This window comes from Pseudorasbora parva, chromosome 21, assembly GCF_024679245.1.
Source record: "Pseudorasbora parva isolate DD20220531a chromosome 21, ASM2467924v1, whole genome shotgun sequence".
In the NCBI taxonomy this organism is placed as follows: domain Eukaryota; kingdom Metazoa; phylum Chordata; class Actinopteri; order Cypriniformes; family Gobionidae; genus Pseudorasbora; species Pseudorasbora parva.
This window is the reverse complement of record NC_090192.1, coordinates 4,518,046-4,537,760: the sequence shown is the minus strand read 5'-3', so window position 1 is coordinate 4,537,760 and position 19,715 is coordinate 4,518,046. Positions and strand designations below refer to the sequence as shown.

Below are 19,715 nucleotides of genomic sequence, written 5' to 3'. Positions count from 1 at the left end.
AAAAATACATGTGAAAAATTACTTCTCATTGTTCTCAGGTAAAATATTTATATGCGATTAAAATGCGATTAATTTCGATTAATTAATTACAAAGCCTCTAATTAATTAGATTAATTTTTTTAATCGAGTCCCGGCCCTATTAAATAGTCAAGAGATCCTCATAAATATTACACACTGCACCTTAAAACGCTTTTTTTTTGGGGGGGGGGGGGGTAAATCATAACCAATTGCTCTATAATATAGTATTTGTGTAAATTGTTTTATGTGTTTATGTTAGCGTGCTATTACAATCGAGTCTATTGATAAATGTCTATGCATGAAAATATACTTGAATTTGACCATTCAGACTAAGATGCAAAAAAAAAAAAATATCCTCTGTAAACTATAGAGCCCTTTAAGAGACATAGTGATGGAGGAAAAAATGAGATGGGAGGAAATTTTTCACTATTCTTATTATTATATTATATACCACTTGAAAAACTTCAACATTCCCCCAAGAAACTTTCCGTTCATTCGCAAAAAATGTTGTTCCCTAAAGACATTTTGCATTCATTCTCACAACTTTTGCATTTATATATAAAAAAGCTTGTGTTCCCCTGAAAAACATTGTTTTCTCACCAAACTTTTGTGCTTCTTCAGGAAATTTAGCATTTACTCATAAAACCTTTGCACCTTTGTTTTGGGTTTCATTGAGAAATTTTGCGTTTTGCAAAAAAAAATTGAAATGCAGTTTGCCCATCAATATGTAACTTTAGTGGCATCAATAGTAAATGTCATGTTTCATGGAGTATTTAGCTGTTCTGAATACAAAAAAACTAGATTTTATTCGTAAACACACCATGAAAACAGATCATTGTTGCTGTAAGAAACTCAGAAGCGAAGCCCAGGAGACTCTTCAGCAGGATTATTAATAGAGAATGTGCTGCTTGATTGTAACAGTCATTGTATTGCATTGTATTTTATAGGCATTCAGAAGGCAGTCCTTAAAGGAGTTGACCTTGACCACTTAACCAAAGCTTCTGAAGACGATACAGGAAATCACTCTGGGAGATTAAGCAAAGCTTGGGCCCAAATGGTTTAAGTAGCACCTAGTAATGAGAACGAGAGACATGTAAATATTCACACATAGTTTGACTCTCAGGCCCGGTTTACTCCTGGTATTAAGATAGCTCTCTAAATACAGGTTTAAACGGGGTCTAAAATGTTTTGAGCTTGTCCACTTTCGATCTAGCCTGAAAAGCCAGACCCACATCAAGATGTTTGGTCTTGAAACTCACCATTGACGGCTCAATCCGAGGGGCGGGATAAACGGTTGTCTTTCAAACTCCCTCTGCAGCAGGAAGTACAGGGGTGTAGTCCAAACCGGCCGTTCGCTGTAGGCTTTGAAAGGGAACTTCTGTAAAATATCTCGCTTGGCATTGAACTTTGAGCTTTACAATTTTACAGGTATTATTTATGCTCTAACAGCAACATTACACACTAACTAAAGTTTGAAAGATGGAATCACGAAGAACAGGACCTTTAAAACATCAGGTGTAAACGGGAGAGTGTCTGCTTTTGATCCGATCGACCAAAATGCATCTTAATACCAAGTGCACACAGGGCCTCAGTAGGAAGATTGTTCCTCCTCGCTGAAAACTATTCCATTTAATCCGAATGCTCTTGAATACCCAATGCAATGTAGTCCTCCTTAGTTTTGTCATGCTATGTTAGGTTAGGTCATAGCAGACCTTAAACAGGTTCTTACTTTTGTAATCCCTTATTGCCCATCACAAACCAAATGAACTCAAAAGAAAAGCTACCTCTCTGTGAATCTTTATCAGCTGGTGTCACTGTTGGACAGCGTTATTTTAGAAAATAATGTGGTTTATATAGTTGATTGATGTCATAATCTTTTTTGACTACCTCTACCTCAGGAAAGGCTTTGTAAGACACTTCAGAGTCAAGTATCAAGTAATCAAGTATTAAAGCAGCTAATTAAAATAATTACTGCTTTAATGGAACCAATTATGCACACTTGTCTCAAAGATGGGCGTCCCAGAGAAACTCCTGATAAAAGGCTCGTCAGGGCCTCGTTCCAAATTGAGGGAGAAAAAGTTTGCAATTCAGCACTCATTCCTCTCAGAGGACAAATAGAGATGCACTGCAGCAGCAGCGTATTGTTTTCCTGCTCTTCAGGTCCTGTTGTTCCACATCATATTCTAAAACAGCGATATTTTTAGTAACATTTAATAATTATGTTGTAATTATAACAAACAAGATCAGCATAATCTGTAGCCTGGATGCCAGCCAAACTCAGCCCCACCCACAACATTTGAGCTCAGGCGGTTCGGTCTGGACTCGATCCATAGAGGAGTGATTATGCCTGAGCAGAAACTGTTCGGACCAATGAAATCATCAGGGCGGGCTTTAGACCAGGGGTTTTCAAACTGGGGTCCGGGGACCCCCAGGGGTCCTCCAGAAGGTTCTAAGGGGTCCCCAGAATAATTTTAGATTATTAAAAGATAAAGCAAAAATGGATAAAGTCTACTGGCCAATCTAACTGTTTAATTTCTAAACGTTTCTCACCTTGTTTACCTTTCAGAATTGTATATGTTTGCTTTGTATCTTTCTAGTGAAATTTCTTATCATGCTCACTGGGTTCGTAGAGCAGAATTTTTAATGCGGTACACAATCTGCTTACAAGTACATACGTTTATTGTGAAAGTTGATTATACAAGTAATTTTTAATTGAAAACCTACATCAGGTTTATACGTCCAACATTAAGTATATCCAATTTAAATTTGGAAACAATGTTGTATTTAAAATGTCATACTTACTATCTATCTAACAGTTTAAATGTTTTTTCATACATAAAAATATATTGATGGATTTAAGGGGGTCCCCCATAAAGGTGCATCATATATGGGGGTCCTTGGCATCGTAAAGTTTGAAAACCCCTGCTTTAGACGATGACGGACAGAAACAGTAACGTAATCATCATGTCATCAAAGGCGCTTGGGTTGAATTTGTACAAATCCTAAACGGAAAACTTGTTCATATGTCAATTCACCTTCACTATTTCTCTCTGATATGATGATCATGTTGGTAAGTACTCTGTATATCCTTAAATTCTTTTTTTACAACACCGGCAAAGATCGTTTATCCAGTGTATGTGCAGACAGGTTTGCCAAGTTTTTACAACAAAACCCGCCAACTACTAGCCAAAGACAAGATCCTCTCTCTTGGAGGGGAGGTCTTCGGGGGAAAAAATGGCGTTTGGGGGTAAATTGTGTTATTTTGGCAAGGTTGCCTGCAAAAATTTGCATTCCTGAGTCTATATATCACATAATTGAGGTCGCTTCAACCCGCGGACATGGAAAACATCCCTCAGGAAAACCTCAGACTTGGCGACACAGTTGTCAAATGTCAACAGAACTCAACTGCTCTAAGTTATGCGTCGCTCCGTTGCTCTGATTGGTTGTAGCTCTATCCAATTGATGTCTTTCCTGTTTTGGTTGAAACGCCCCATAATCACAGCCCAATGGAGCAGTTTCAGACTCATATTCTGACTAGAATTGAGTATGACCATGTCAGGCTACATAATATGCTCTCTCTCTGGCCCTTCTCAGCTGCTCTTCTCTGTGCTGCCCCCTGCAGGTGGTGGCGTATCACTACTGTCAAGCAGATAACGCCTACACCTGCCTGGTCCCGGAGTTTGTGCACAACGTGGCTGCCCTGCTGTGTCGCTCGCCGCAGCTCGCCGCTTACAGAGAGCTGCTGCTGAAAGAGCCGCACATACAGAGCATGCTCAGCCTGCGCTCCTGCGTCCAAGACCCGCCCACTGCCTTCAGACGAGGGGTGCTCGAACCACTAGATGCACTTTACAAAGGCATGTACACTGTTAAAAATGATATGTTCAATAAGTTATGATAACATATGTTTTTACATTGTTTTAATTAAACTAAGTTTACTCATCAAACTAAGTTAAGAAATGTTAAACTTTTTTATACGTTATGCGAGATGTAACACATTTTTTAAAGTCAGTTTAAAATAATCTAAGTTTTAATAACTTAAACATCCAAGTCGATTGTACTTAAAAATTTCAGGATGTGACTTCTAAACCGACCTGCAATTTGCCACGGCATAAGCGTCATTCAGATACTATTACAGTTTTTATTAATTAATTTATTAATTTAATTGTATTAGTTTATTATTTTGAATTGAGTTTTTTTATTTATTTATTTATTTATAATTTTAGTTTAGTCATTTAGCATTTTTGGTCCTGTCTATATAGTTTTTATTAATTTTTAGTTAAGTTTTAGTTCGTTATTTTAGTACAAGTTTAACTAATTAGTAAAGAGAAATGTTGCCTTGGCTAGTTTAAATTTTATATTTTATTTAAATTTATATTTTTCTTTTATTTCAAGTAAAATGCATTTATTTTTGGTAACACTTTACAATAAGCTTTCATTTTTTCATTTTCAAACTAATAATGAACTGCATGTCTATAGCATTTATTAATCTTAGTTAATGTTAGGATTGCAAAGGAGCTGAAAATTTTCTGTAAATTTCCAGAAGCTTTCCAAAAGTTTTTTGGAAAATCCAAAAAAAACCTTGGAAAGTTTCCAAACATTCTGAAAACTTTGCAACTCATTTAAACATTTACCAATACATTATTCAACTCAAATGTTGTATTTGTTAACATTAGTTAAATGAATTCAATGTGTTACTGGCTAAACAATAAAAAGCTGTATTTTTATTAACCAACATTAATGAAGATTAACAAATAAAGTAACAAATGTATTGCTAATGGTTAGTTCATGTTACTATTAACGTTAAATTATGAAACTTCCTTATTTATGATTTTAGTTTTAAACTGAAACAAACACATGACCAGATTCCACATGAGTATCTTAAATATATAATAAATGCACAAATGCGAATTGTGTGTAAAAGTTTATTTGCTGTTGTTTTTCTCAGAGAGGAAGATCACTCCGGATGAAGACCTCATCATTCTCATTGATGGTCTGAATGAGGCCGAGTTCCACAAACCAGACTATGGAGACACCATCGTGTCTTTCCTCTGTAAGACCATCAACAAGTTTCCAGTCTGGCTCAAACTGGTGGTGACCGTCAGGACCTCGCTGCAGGTAAACACACTTTTTTCAATATTCGGCTTTCTGGAATTGATTCTCAACTTTATGAAGGCATATTTTTCTAATTGTATAATAATATAGTGTCATCCATACATGCAGTTTACAGTTTAAGATATCTGAATAAGCAGACTGCATATATTAAGGAATAATTGGCCCTATTTTAACGATCTGAAACGCAAGTGTCAAAGCGCAAGTAACTTTGTGGGCGGGTCTCAGCGCTGTTGCTATTTTCCCGGTGGGATAAATGACTCTTGCGCCCGGCGCAAATCTAAAATGGGTTGGTCTGAAGTAGCTTCATTATTCATAGGTGTGGTTTGGGCGTAACGTGAATAAACCAATCAGAGCGGCATCCAACATTCCCTTTAAAAGCAGCTGCGCAAGTTCCATTATGGATCGCTATTATTATGGCGTATTTACCAGGCGGACGCCAGGAGCGGTTCACAGCCGAGGAGACTGATGTTCTTGTAAGAGCAGTGAAAGACAGAGAAGTTGTGTTGTATGGGGATGGGAGAAACCCACCCAAAATAGCATTAGTTAAACAGTTTTTTCAGTCGATTTTTTTTCCTGGTTCTTGACGGACAAACCAATATTTGTCAGATGTCCTTATATACGTATATGTCTTGCCACTATTGGGCAAACAGGTCTGATCCTTAATTACTACAATTAGCCTGAATAATTTGTAAGCTAGATTTTTTTCACATCTTCGTGGCACACCACAATGATTTCCGTCATCTCATGTGTTAATATTTTTTTAGTGTATTTTAGCTATTTATGATTTGCAAAAATAACTTCCATCTGTGTAGATTACAAGAACAAAGTGTATGCGCGTTGTGCACGTTATACATTATGGTCAAGCATGCGCCCTTAAAATAGCATAATGAACAATGCGCAACGCGCCACTGACTTTAGACCAGTTTTTTTCTGGTCAGTGGCGCAACTGTTTAATGGGACAGCAAAATAGCACCAGGGATTGTTTGCGCCGGAACACGCCTCCTTTTTTGCGCTGAACCGCCCAGGGAGCGCAAGTTCATTCACTAGTTTAGCGACGTGCTTCTGTGGAGGGAAAAGCGCGCTTTGCGCGGGTGCAAAATAGGAATGACACATGCGGCGGTGTACAAAGTCAATTGCGCTGGGTGCAAGATAGGGCCCTTTATGTATTAAAAATAGAATATTAAAAAATACTCTACTGTTCAAAATGTTTGGGGTCTTTTTTTTTTTTTAAATAGAGTTAAAACAGTAATGTTGTGAAATATTATTACAGCTTATATTGTAATATATTGTAAAATGTAATTTATTCCTGTGATCAAAGCTGAATTGTCATCATCATTCCTCCAGTCTTCAGTGTCACATGATCCTTCAGAAATCATTCTGATATGAGGATTTCCTGCTCAATAAACATTTTATGTGATTATTATCAGTGTTGAAAACAGTTGTGCTGCTTCATATTTTTGTGGAAACTGTGATACACTCTGTTTTCAGGTTTGGAACAACCTGATTGTGACTAAATGATAGAATTTGTCTTTTTTTTTTTTGGCGGGGGGTGAACTATCCCTTTATGATATTTTTAATAAAACCTGAGAGGTTTCTGTCCCTCCATTGAACATTCAGATAACCAAAGATCCAAAAAGGTTATAAACATGCTATTCTAGACACTAGACAAGACAATTCTAGACAAGACACTAGTCTTGTCACACACAAGCTTCCGTGTTTACCATATGCTTGTGTTTATGTGTGCTTCTGAGATGAAATGTCTAAATTAAATCTGTTCATCAGAAAAAGTAATCGTATCTCTTCACAAGGCTTGGATTTAACCTTTTTCACTTTCAGTGGAGGGGCAGAAACCTCTCAGTTTTCATTAAAAAATATCTTAAGTTTTAAATCTCATGGGTTTGGAATAACATGGGGATAAATAATTTACATTTTGGGGTGAACTATTCCTTCAGTGAAAATAATTGTAACATTTACTATTTTATTGTGCATTTTGACTCCCCAACAAACCAAAAAGCAGTCGCAAAATCTAATACAAGCATGATTTTTTGAAGTTACTGAGCTCTTACCTCTGCCTTCCAGGAAATCACCAAACCTCTCCCTTTCCACCAAATCTCTCTGGACGCCCTAGAGGAAAATGACGCCATCGACCACGATCTCCAGGGCTACATCCTCCACCGCATCCACAGCAGCGCAGAGATCCAGAACAACATCTCCCTCAACGGCAAGATGGACAACACCAGCTTCGGCAAGCTCAGTTCCCATCTCAAGGCTCTCAGTCAGGGCTCTTTGCTTTACCTGAAGCTCACCTTTGACCTGATCGAACGTGGCTACCTGGTGCTCAAAAGCTCCAACTACAAGGTGGTCCCGGTGAGTCTCGCTGAAGTGTACCTTCTGCAGTGTAACATGCGCTTCCCAACGCAGTCGTCCTTCGAAAGGGCCCTGCCGCTGCTCAACGTGGCCCTGGCTTCCCTGCACCCGCTCACCGATGAGCAGATCTACCAAGCCATCAACGCCGGCTCGGTGAAGGGCACGCTGGAGTGGGAAGACTACCAGCAGAGGATGGAGAACCTGTCAGTGTTCCTGGTGAAGAGACGGGACGGGACGCGCATGTTTGTGCACCCTTCCTTTAGAGAATGGCTCATATGGCGGGAAGAGGGAGAGAAGACCAAGTTCCTCTGTGATCCCAGGTCTGACAAAAGTTACTTGATATACCAAATGCAAGTTAAAATTGGCTTTGGCAATTGAAAGAAAATAGATGAGCAAACTGACGCACAAAGTTTAAAACAGCATAAGATGGTTTGCTTGTGTTTTGTTACAGAGCCAACAATATACACGTTATACCATTTAAAGGGTTAGTTCACCCAAAAATGAAAATTCGATCAATAATAACTTACTGTAACGTTTTCCACTAAAGAAGCGAGGTTTTGAACCCAAGTGCAGTTTTATTGAACACTAAATATAAATCAAAATCAAAACAGAGGCTTGGCAAAACAAACAAACAAACAAAAGACTTGACTTGACTTGACTTGACTTGACTTGACTTGACTTGACTTGACTTGACTTGACTTGACTTGACTTGACTTGACTTGACTTGACTTGACTTGACTTGACTTGACTTGACTTGACTTGACTTGACATGACATGACATGACAAACACTCACCGACAGCAGGTTACACATTCAATAACTGACAAAGACTATAGCAAACATGAAGGCTTAAATACACATGGGCTAATGACAAGACAAGGGACACCTGTGAACAATGATTGACCCATAAACCAATGACAACATGACACAGGAACACGAGGCAGGAACACATGAGGGCATAGAGTCACATGACCAGGGAACACATGACAAAAACTGGAAGTGCATGACAAAACATGACAGTGAACATGAAAACCTAAAAACATGAAACATGAACCTACACCAAAACACCCTGCGACACTTACTCTAATGTCGTTGGACACCCGTAAGACCTTCGTTCATCTTCAGAACACAAATGAAGATATTAGTGTTGAAATCCGATGGCTCAGAAAGGCCTTCATTAGCACTATTCGCACGGGATTATTATTTAGGGACCTCTGTGATTTAGAAATTACTCCCTCACATCTGAGTTTTGCGTGGCGCATTCGCACGGGATAAGCAGAGCCTTTGATTTTACTCGAATTTACTGACTTCTCCTGGATATGATGTCAAGACTTCATTATAGATTTAGCTGTATGAAATCATAAACAGGCATCGATATCATTTGATTATTTTACAGTAGCCTAATAAATAAACATAATTTCGTTCAGTTAGCGAACAGACGCCATAAACTGAGCACAGACCAGCGGCAGGAGTCAGATTTCATTCATCACGAGTGAGAAGCTGACAATATATGGCGGAAGATTCAGTTTCAAAACTTAATGTAAAAGTGCCTATTTAAACAAGCTTGTCATTGTACTGTACTGTTCTGTTCTGTTTTTCATTAAGAACAGTATTGATGTTAATATTAAACACCATTCAATCAGATTACTCCCAAATTGATACTCATTCTGAAGTGAAAGTATAATCCGTGCGGGCGCAGCTGCACGGGAATTCATAACGGTGCGCATTATGAATGCAGACTTTATTCTTTGTGAAAGATAAAGATAGAAATGCTCACAGGAAGAAAAAAAGCTTGCAAAAATGATATACGATCCGCCTAATCCTGGCCAAATCACAGAGATGTCGATTCGCACGGGACTACTATTATCACAGGACCTCGGTGTTCGGCGAAATATGGTAGGTAATTTGCGGGGGAATTTTTACTTTACAAATTACAGACATGGCCGATTCGCACGGGATTAAGATCACAGACATTCTCTGCAATTATTACAAATCACCAGAGGTCCCAGATAATACTAGTCCCATGCGAATGTGTTGCGAATGTGAATGTAGAGCCGCTGTAGTGAGATGGGCTTTGTAACGACGTCTTTAGTGCCTTTATGGGTCTTGAGAGAGGAAATGACATTGGTGTCAATGAAGGCCTTTCTGAGCCATCGGATTTCAACACTAATATCTTCATCTGTGTGTGAAGATGAACGGAGGTCTGACGGGTGTCTAACGACAATTCAGTCATTTATAAGTAATAAATGACTGAATTTTCATTTTTAGGTGATTTTACCCTTTAAGACTTTCAGTGGCCTTCAAATCAGAGGATGTTCACCTAAATCAAAGAGTGAGAATGATAATCTGACGCAACATGTACGTCTTCTAACAACTTCTAACATAACTACCTCTGTGGATAATCTGCCTTTTAGAGTTTTATTTACGAAATAAACAAATTAACTAATATTATATTGCTATTTGCACTAAGCGAAATAGCAATATATTTACACTAAGTGAAAACAGCAATTCATAGTTTTCATGTAACGTCCCACCCTCATAGGACGCCCAGCTGGAGGGCAAATCAAGGCAATCTCTGTTGCCCGACAGTCATTTTACCAGGTTTATAGTAAGTTCCAATGTAGTAAGACGGTGATATTAAAAGACCAAATACTGAAATACTGCAGCCGGTGCTGTAGATGGATCACAAGAGCCAAAAACTTGCATCTTGTTCTTATATTTTGACAGGCTTGTGCTGCAGTTCTATGGCTGTTTTGCTGAAAACTATGAATTTATATTATTTACACTATTCAAAAATACTGTATTTTCTTTGCAATAGGCTAAGTGTAAAAAGTAGTTAAATGCTATTTATACTTATAAATGGTGCCAGATACTATTTGCACCTCAGAGTTGTTGCACATTAAACGGTATGTAATAATACCAGAGTGTAAATTATTATATTAATTAAAATTATTAAATGAATGCCGCCTTACTGGGACAGTATAGCCCTCCCTAAACCTACCCCTAACCCCCTAAACACTTTATTATTAAACACACATTAGACAATTTATTCCTACTTTTCAAATATTTTCTTAATTTTATTGAAAATAAAGTTTTTCTGATCTGATATGTGAGATTATGCGAGTTTAGCAAAAGGCGGATTCAGACACGGATTCAGTCGATTTGCATCTAAATTTTCTGCCTTGTGCCTTACTCCTACACCATTGCTACTGTTGACAATCCAGCGTCTTCTGTAATTTTGTCTATCCCAACCAGACGTCAGTGGGCGGAGTTAGTGTAAATAGCCTCTGCCAACAAGTCCAGCTATTTGCACTTAGTGTAAATAGACACTTCAAACTAATTATGATGTTTTTTGAGTAGTTTTTATGTTTCTAACATGTTTTGTTTTTTTGAAGGAATGGCCATACTCTTCTGGCTTTCTGGTTCTCCAGACAAGAAAACAAACTAAATAGACAGCAGACAATTGAACTAGGTCACCATATACTGAAAGCGCACATATTCAAGGTAAGAGTGTTATGCAAGCATGCGATAATAGATCACCATAATGTTCATTTTCACAGGTAATTCTTTCATGCATTAAGGCTTTTTGTCTCATTATTTTATCACACTGTAGGGCCTGAGTAAGAAGGTCGGGGTTTCTTCATCCATCTTGCAAGGGCTGTGGGTGTCATACAGTACAGAGAGTTTATCCACGGCTCTCTCATCACTCAGAAATCTTTACACGCCTAACATAAAGGTACTGCTCCACTTTACAGATCTTGCATTTGTTTTTTACTCCAAAACTAACACTATGGATTTGATGTTTGATTTAAAGGGCATATATTATGATTGTTTTTACCTTTCCTTTAGTGTTTAAATCCTTGATTATGATTTGAATTTTTTAACTTTAGTTAGTAATGTGGCTGTTTGGGCATAAACAACATCTGCAAAGTTGCAATGCTCAAAGTTCAATGCAAAGGGAGATATATTTTTTTTTATAAATCGCTTTTTAAGGACTACAACAAACAGCTGGTAGGGACTACAACAAGCTTATTCACGGGTAAGTGACATCACTAACCCTAAAATTTACATAAACCGTCCCCAGAAAAATGCTACAAAGGAGGTGAGGGCATGTTGGGCTGCTTTAGAGAAGAGGAAGAGTTGTTGTAGTCGAGCTGTTGCATCCGTCTTTTTTTTACATTTATTGTGATACAGTACGTAACACAAATGCAATAACATGTCATAAAAGACAAGATGACAACATGAGTTATAACTGTAATTAAACTAAACTATACCCGTTCTTCATGCTGCATATATTCTTGAACATAAAAGGCTGTGAGGTAATCAGAGCTGCTAACACAAACTCTTTAACGGTCCGCCCTCCCCCATCGTGACGACAAACCCCCTCATAGTGGAAGAAAGCTGTTGTGTTTACAACTGACAACATGCACTTATCGGAATCAATTAAATGCTGGATTTTCAAAAGCATGCAAAATTCACTGCATAGAAGTTTCACAGGCCAGTCTGTTATTGTAGGGACATCGGCTTTACATTTTCATGCCCATAAACATGATGTTGTAGAAAAACGAAACTGTGATTGGCTGCTTTACATGTCAGTCAAATGGCCTCTTAGGCAGTCCTTGGCCAATGAAAGCTGCTATAGTCTCCTGCCTTCAGTCTGAAGGTCTGGCTTCACAAGACTTCCATCAGTGTTGCCACAGTTACTTTGAAAAAGTAATTTGATTACTGATTACTCCTTTAAAAAGTGACTTAGTTACTTTACAGATTACTTGTTTTTAAAAGTAACTAAATAAGATTACCGTTTTTGCCAACACTCACTTTATTGGAAGTGCATTTTTAACAGTAACGTCAATAATGCATCTCCTGACATTTTAAGTTAAAAATAAAAAATATTTCCTGAAAAAATACTCTCCCTGAGACGCAAGAAGAAAGCAAAAATATTTATTTTTTATTTTTTACTAAGGAAAATGACTAAAATAGTAACTCACAGTGACTTGGATAAATTACTTTAATCTGGTTACTAGTTTGGAAATAATAACGCATTAGATTACTCGTTACTGGAAAAAAGTAGTCCGATTAGAGTAACACGTTACTAAGTAATGTGTTACTGACATCACTGACTACCAAAGATATAATATTACAGCTGTTAATGAAGGCTCAGGAGCTGAACGCTGATTGTGAAATGAGGAGTTGTACAGTCTCATTATTTGACCAATTACAACAGACTGGGCCAGCTGACCAATCAGAGCAGACATGGCTTTCTGGGTAGGCGGGATACAACTAAAACAGAGCATTTTGAAGCACAGGGTGGAAATAAGTGCTACAGCAGTGAATCGTATGAGGAAATTAATGTTTTTTGTTTTTTTTACTTTAAATATATATAATATGGGCACTGTCATTTTCTTTAGGTGTCACGGCTGCTGATGTTGGGTGGCGCTAATGTGAACTACCGTACGGAGGTGTTGAACAACGCTCCGGTGCTGTGTGTGCACGCTCACCTGGGCTACATGGACATGGTGAACCTGCTGCTGGAATATGGAGCCAGTGTGGACTCGGCATCTGAGAGCGGCCTCACTCCTCTGGGCTACGCCGCCGCCGCTGGACACCTGGGGATAGTTACTGCCCTCTGCAAGAGGAAAGCAATGGTACGAGAGTGTCTGACAGGCGGTTACGTTAAAGGGTTAGTTCACCCAAAAATGAAATTTATGTCATTAATGATATATGTCTAATGTCGTTCCACACCTGTACACAATTTAAGATATTTTATACTTAGTCGGAGAGCGTATCCGAGTGTATGCTCACTATACTGTTCATGTCCAGAAAGGGAATAAAAACATCATCAAAGTAGTCCATATGAGACATCAGTGGGTTAATTAGAATCTCTTAAAGCATCGAAAATACATTTTGGTCAAAAAATAACAAAACTACGACTTTATTCAGCATTGTCTTCTCTTCCTAAAATATCTTAATCTGTGTGTGAAGATGACCGAAGGTCTTACGGGTGTGGAACGACATTAGGGGGAGTCATTAATGACAAAAATGTCCTTTTTGGTTGAACTAACCCTTTAAAGATCTACAATTCATGAATCACAATTTATACTTTATGCACAGTAAATGCTGTTGAGTTTCTAAGATTGAGTACTCAATGTGTTGATGGTACTATAAGCTAGTCAAGCTACTAGGGATGTAAGTGTACACAGAAGCCATTGTTCGATACGTACCTCAGTTTTGGGGTCACAGTTCGATATGAGTACCGTACAACAGGAAAATACAACAAATCTCCAGTGCTAGGTTTCTTCATTTATTAAGCAAATTACAGTTTGTTCTACCTAGTGGCATTCAGTCCCCCTGAGGTAATTGGTACAGTCCAGCCTCCTTTAGTGAATTAAGCAGTAAACAGAATTCACTCTTGCATAGGTCACAATGGCAAATAATTTTGTCTCTTTATAACAGCGGAAACATCATAAAATATTCTGACATTTATCCATGTCAAATCCAGCCATGATTCATGGAAATTGCATAAAGCCAGTCAATCAGATTCAATTTTGGCTTTTGTGTGCACTGCAAAAATGCTTTTCTTACTCAGTATTTTTGTCTTGTTTCTAGTCAAAATATCTAAAAATTCTTACATTAAGAAACATTTACTAGACAAGTAAAAATGATTGTCTTGTTTTGGGAAAAAATAACTCAAAATTAAGAGAGCTTTTGCTTAAAATAAGTTAAACAATCTGCCACTGGGGTAAGCAAAATAATCTTGTTTTCTGTTTGAATTAAGATTATTTTGCTTACCCCGTTGGCAGATTATTTTGCTTATTTTAAGCAAAAACTCTCTTAATTTTTAGTTATTTTTTCCAAAATGAGGACAATTACTTTTGCTTGTCTAGTAAATGCTTCTTGTTTTAAGAATTTTTAGATGTTTGGACTAGAAACAAGACAAAAATACTAAGTAAGAGAAACATTTTTTGCAGTGTGCTCAGTTCGCATCTGACCTTGATGATTAATATTTCTATATGTGTGTGTGTGTGTGTGTGTGTGTGTGTTCTCTCTATAGCTCGACCACTCAGACAAGCACGGTCAGTGTGCCCTGGTGCATGCTGCTCTAAGGGGACACCTGGAGGTGGTAAAGTTCCTCATCCAGAGCGACTGGGGCCAGGCACACCTCCAGACCCCCTCCCCCACACAATCACAAGACACACCCTCCCCAACACAGCCACAGGCCACGCCCTCCCCCACACCGCCAGACGCCACGCCCTCCCCCACTCAAGACACGCCACTGGACTCACAGCCCTCCAGCCCTGAGAAACAGGATGATTCCGAACAGACGCCGCAGGAGTCTGAGCAGAAGGTGGAGGAGCAGGAAGAGACTCCAGAAGATTCGGAAAAACTGACACAAGCAGACGCTCAGACTCAGCAGCAGACATCGCCACAGCCTGTGACCTTCAACAAGAGCCTCGCAGTACAGCAGGCCCTTATAGCGGCAGCGAGCATGGGTTACACAGAGGTAATGGCCTGCTGCTGTCATACACATTGTTGCCAATATTTTCAAAGGAAAGTAGCTAAAAATGTCACTAAATGTCGCTAGATGATGTCATGCGTCAATTAGCATATCCGTGACGTAAACACGCCGTCCTTGCGTTCTAATTTTAATTAATTTATTATTTATTTAATTTATCTAAAAATAATTTTAGTGGAGACACTACAATGATGATCCAAGTTATTCAACTAAATATACAAATACAATTAATTAATTAGGTCTTATTTAATTCTATAAACTATAATACTGATCTGCCAACATTGTTGCTATATGATAAATTAAAATGAGCTGATAACATCACTGTTTTCTCCAGAACGACTGTACAGCCGAATTAAATTTTGTTGCAGTATTGTCCTGTTTAACACTGAAGCTGCTTTGAAACAATCCTCATTGTAAAAGCGCTATATAAAGAAAGTTAATTGATTCATTCATTCATTCATTCATTGCGTTCTGCCTGCCTAATGTGTTTTCTCACCTAATCCGTGCTCACTTACTGTATTTTAAAATAATATAATTCAGCCGACCGTCCAATAAATATGTTTTAATTTCCTATACCATTTTGTCATACAATAGAAGGAGTAGGCCTATGATATAGTGAATTACAAAAAATGTATATGTGTGAAATCTGAACTGAGAAACTGTATGAACTAAAGCTCTGTGATAGTGAGTGATATAAGTGATAAGCACAAGAGAAGAACGGAACTCATTTCTTTAAATGTAAAACAAAGGAAACAGATAACGTTAAGTGAAAAATCTGTGGCACCCCTGTGTGCTCGTGTGTAGCTCGCTCATTCACGTCTGTCAGCTGCTGTGTGTGTTCACCGGCATTCGCTGCAGCTCCTCTCAGCCATTCACTGAACAGGACAGACACAGAGAGAGGTGTGACGGCAGGAAGAAAGCAAGACCTCGCGCTCGCAGGGCAGTGCTGGCGACATTTGTAAAGTAGCTGACGTTTGTCCAAAAAGTCGCTAGATTTGTCGCTAGTCGCTTTTTTATAAAAAAGTCACTACAGGGGTCTAAATAGTCGCTAAGTTGGTAACACTGGTCCTTGCCATAGGTCCTTGCATGCCTTTGCCTATATTGATGCTAATTGTGTCTGTGTCTTTAAGATTGTATCGTATCTCTTGGACTTGCCTGAGAGGGATGAAGAGGACACTCAACGAGCCCAGATTAACAGCTATGATACCCTGTGGGGTGAGACAGGTAGAAGTTCACTCTCTTACACTATTTGTCAAATAATTGTATACTAATATATATTGAACTTCCTTCAAAGGCAGCATGCTAACTGACATGAAAGAGTCTAAAGTGGCTGATTTAGAGCACTCTACATAAACTGTTTAGATCAGCTTTTGTTCCTTTTAATTTTTTCTTTTAATTTTTGCCATAGGGATTTTTAAAAAGACTTTATTTAATAGATATAAGCCTAGAACCAAACCAACCAGTTACGAGGAGAATTAAAACATTACAAACTTTGATTAGAAGTAAAAAGAGAAAACCAGGAAGCAAAGACAAGGCTACAAGATTGTGTGCTTAAAGGAATAGTTCACCCAAAAATGAAAATTCGCAAGACTTTGATTCATTTTCAGAACACAACTGAACATATTTTTAATGAAATCTCTTTCTGTCCGCCCATAGACAGTCCACATAACTACCATGTTAATGCTTCAAAAAGTTCATAAAGAGACCACAAAACTATTCCATATGAATTGAGGGGTTTAATCCAAATTTTCTGAAGAGATACGATCGCTTTATATGATGACCAGATTGAAGTTAGTCTTTTCTTCACATATAAACCTTCGTAAACATACACATCAGTTGTGGTAATTTGAAGCTCAACCACATCCGCTTGACGTGCGAGAACCAATGAGGTTCATTCTCATGTTACGCAGCACGTTTGAGCTTCAGCAAGAACCAATGAGGTTCATTCTCGTGTTACAAAGCACGTTTGAGCTTCAGCAAGAACCAATGAGGTTCATTCTCGTGTTACGCAGCACGTTTGAGCTTCAGCAAGAACCAATGAGGTTCATTCTCATGTTACGCAGCACGTTTGAGCTTCAGCAAGAACCAATGAGGTTCATTCTCGTGTTACAAAGCACGTTTGAGCTTCAGCAAGAACCAATGAGGTTCATTCTCGTGTTACGCAGCACGTTTGAGCTTCAGCAAGAACCAATGAGGTTCATTCTCATGTTACGCAGCACGTTTGAGCTTCAGCAAGAACCAATGAGGTTCATTCTCATGTTACGCAGCACGTTTGAGCTTCAGCAAGAACCAATGAGGTTCATTCTCGTGTTACGCAGCACGTTTGAGCTTCAGCAAGAACAAATGAGGTTCATTCTCATGTTACGCAGCACGTTTGAGCTTCAGCAAGAACAAATGAGGTTCATTCTCATGTTACGCAGCACGTTTGAGCTTCAGCAAAAATCAAGGAGGTTCTTGCACATCAAGCAAGTATGTTTGAGCTTCTTTTTGTTTGCGGATCAATGTTTATATGTGAATAAAAGCCTGTTCATCACACAAAGCAATTGTCTCTTCAGAAAATTTGGACCAAACCCCTCGATTCACAATATATGGATTAGTTATATATATATGTTATGATCTCTTTTTGAACCTTTTGAAGCATCAACGTGGTAGTTGAGTTGCGTTGACTGTCAATGGAGGGACAGAAAGCTCTCAGATTTCATCAAAAAGATCATTTGTGTTCTGAAGATGAACGCAAGTCTTACGGTTTGGATTTGATATGAGGGTAAGTAGATGATGACCGAATTTTCATTTTTGGGTGAACTAACCCTTTAAGAGCTTTAATGAGTTAAAAAAACTACCATCCCATGAAGCATTGCAAACAACATAATCAAATGAAAAATCAACAAAATTAATTAAATCTATGAAATACAAATGATGTTGATTGTGTATATAAAAGCATTTTATATTTATTGCAAAATGTCCATATAAATATATATATTGACTGAGTTATTCGCAGTCATTCATGGGAGTGAGCGCCTCTAAAGAGTTCTTTTGGCACGATTTGCTTGTTTTCTCTGATTGGTGGAGATTAACTTTAAAGATAAACTTTAAATTGCTGAACCTCAAGTGATTTGACTGTGCAAATTAGATGAAAGTCTTATATGAAACCTTCACTTTCTTTGTACTGCAGTACTTTTGATGCATATTGAATGAAATATATTTAACATTCCTCTTGCAATCACATTGCCATTTGGCATTGCTTTCTGTGTGAAGAATGCATATAATATGCAGTGTTTGAGCTATAGACGGGTAGCTCATGATTGACAGCTCTCTACCGCTCTTCTCCTCAGCACTGTCAGCAGCGGCGGGGCGAGGAAAGCTGGATGTTTGCCGGCTGCTGTTGGAGCAGGGCTCTGCTGTGGCTCAGCCCAATCGGAGAGGGGTGCTGCCACTCTTCAGCTCTGTGCGTCAAGGGCACTGGCAGGTAATTAATATTTTGATATGATTTTCCCCAAGCGCCTCAGCAAAATGGCTGCCTGCTGCTCCCGGTGTGTGTCCATGGTTTGCAGTGTGTGTGTTCACTTCTCACTACTCATGTTTGTGTACTGTACGACTGACTACAGCCGAATCAAATTTTGTTGCAATATTGTACTGTTTAACACTGTGAAGCTGCTTTGAAACAATTGTTATTGTGAAAGTGCTATATAAATAAAGTTGACATGACTTGACTACTAACTTGGATGGGGTAAATGCAAAGGAAAACTTCCTAGTATGGTTTGCCATACTTGGCCTTCACATGTCACTTTCAATTTCACTTTTTCCAGCTTCATCCATTAAATATAAAGAGTTTGTCTAGATGTTTCAGCTGTACCCTCTCTTTCAGATTGTGGATCTGTTGGTGTTGCATGGAGCAGACGTAAACCTGGCTGATAAACAAGGCCGTACTCCGCTCATGATGGCCGCCTCAGAAGGGCACCTGGACACGGTGGAGTTCCTAATGGCTCAGGGTATACACGATATACACCTTTATAATGCAAAGGGGCAGTTTTATGAGGATTGCATCAAAAATAGCTCACTTCTTTTATTTGTAGGTGCATCTATGGATCTTATGGATAAGGAGGGTCTCACTGCCCTCAGCTGGGCGTGTTTGAAAGGACATCTGTCTGTGGTTCGTTGCTTGGTGGAAAGGGGTGCCGCGACGGACCATGCTGATAAAAACGGCCGGACGCCTCTCGATCTGGCCGCCTTCTATGGAGACTCAGAAGTGGTGAGCGATATTTCAGATTTTTAAAAATATTTAATCTGAGACCAAAATGTCTTTCCACCACACGCCTTCAGCATAGAACTATTAAAAATTCAAAGGAGATCCTCCAAACCTGTCATGACCCTTTTGGCTGTATTGACCTATTATGCTACAGTTTTTCCTAAAGAGAGATGAGTCTCTTTTTCTTTTCATGCTCTTTTTCTGTCTCAGGTTCAGTTCCTGGTGGATCATGGGGCTTTGATTGAGCATGTGGATTACAGTGGAATGCGTCCTCTGGACCGGGCAGTCGGCTGCAGAAACACATCAGTGGTGGTCGCCCTGCTGAAGAAAGGAGCCAAAATCGGTACAGAAATAGCTATGTTTACATGAAACCAAATAATCCAAAGTAACTGGATTGATGATTCAAGCAGATTGAAAAATGCATCCAGTTGAGCTTGAGTTGAATTACATTTAGATCGGA

At 38.7% G+C, this 19,715-nt stretch overlaps 1 protein-coding gene across 9 annotated transcripts in view; it reads left to right on the top strand.

Moving 5' to 3' along the window:
- tanc2b (tetratricopeptide repeat, ankyrin repeat and coiled-coil containing 2b) overlaps positions 1–19,715 on the top strand; it is a 258,320-nt gene that overhangs the window by 231,614 nt on the left and 6,991 nt on the right. For 8 of the 9 annotated variants that reach the window (XM_067429929.1, XM_067429931.1, XM_067429930.1 and 5 more), the window contains 12 exons: positions 3,641–3,872; positions 4,964–5,133; positions 7,210–7,817; positions 10,892–11,000; positions 11,110–11,232; positions 12,905–13,141; positions 14,548–14,997; positions 16,140–16,233; positions 18,342–18,475; positions 18,875–18,998; positions 19,083–19,258; positions 19,466–19,598. In XM_067429929.1, coding sequence (XP_067286030.1) covers positions 3,641–3,872; positions 4,964–5,133; positions 7,210–7,817; positions 10,892–11,000; positions 11,110–11,232; positions 12,905–13,141; positions 14,548–14,997; positions 16,140–16,233; positions 18,342–18,475; positions 18,875–18,998; positions 19,083–19,258; positions 19,466–19,598 — 2,590 coding nt within the window. The remainder of the gene's footprint in view (positions 1–3,640; positions 3,873–4,963; positions 5,134–7,209; positions 7,818–10,891; positions 11,001–11,109; positions 11,233–12,904; positions 13,142–14,547; positions 14,998–16,139; positions 16,234–18,341; positions 18,476–18,874; positions 18,999–19,082; positions 19,259–19,465; positions 19,599–19,715) is intronic. The other variant, XM_067429932.1, reaches the window with a different exon arrangement.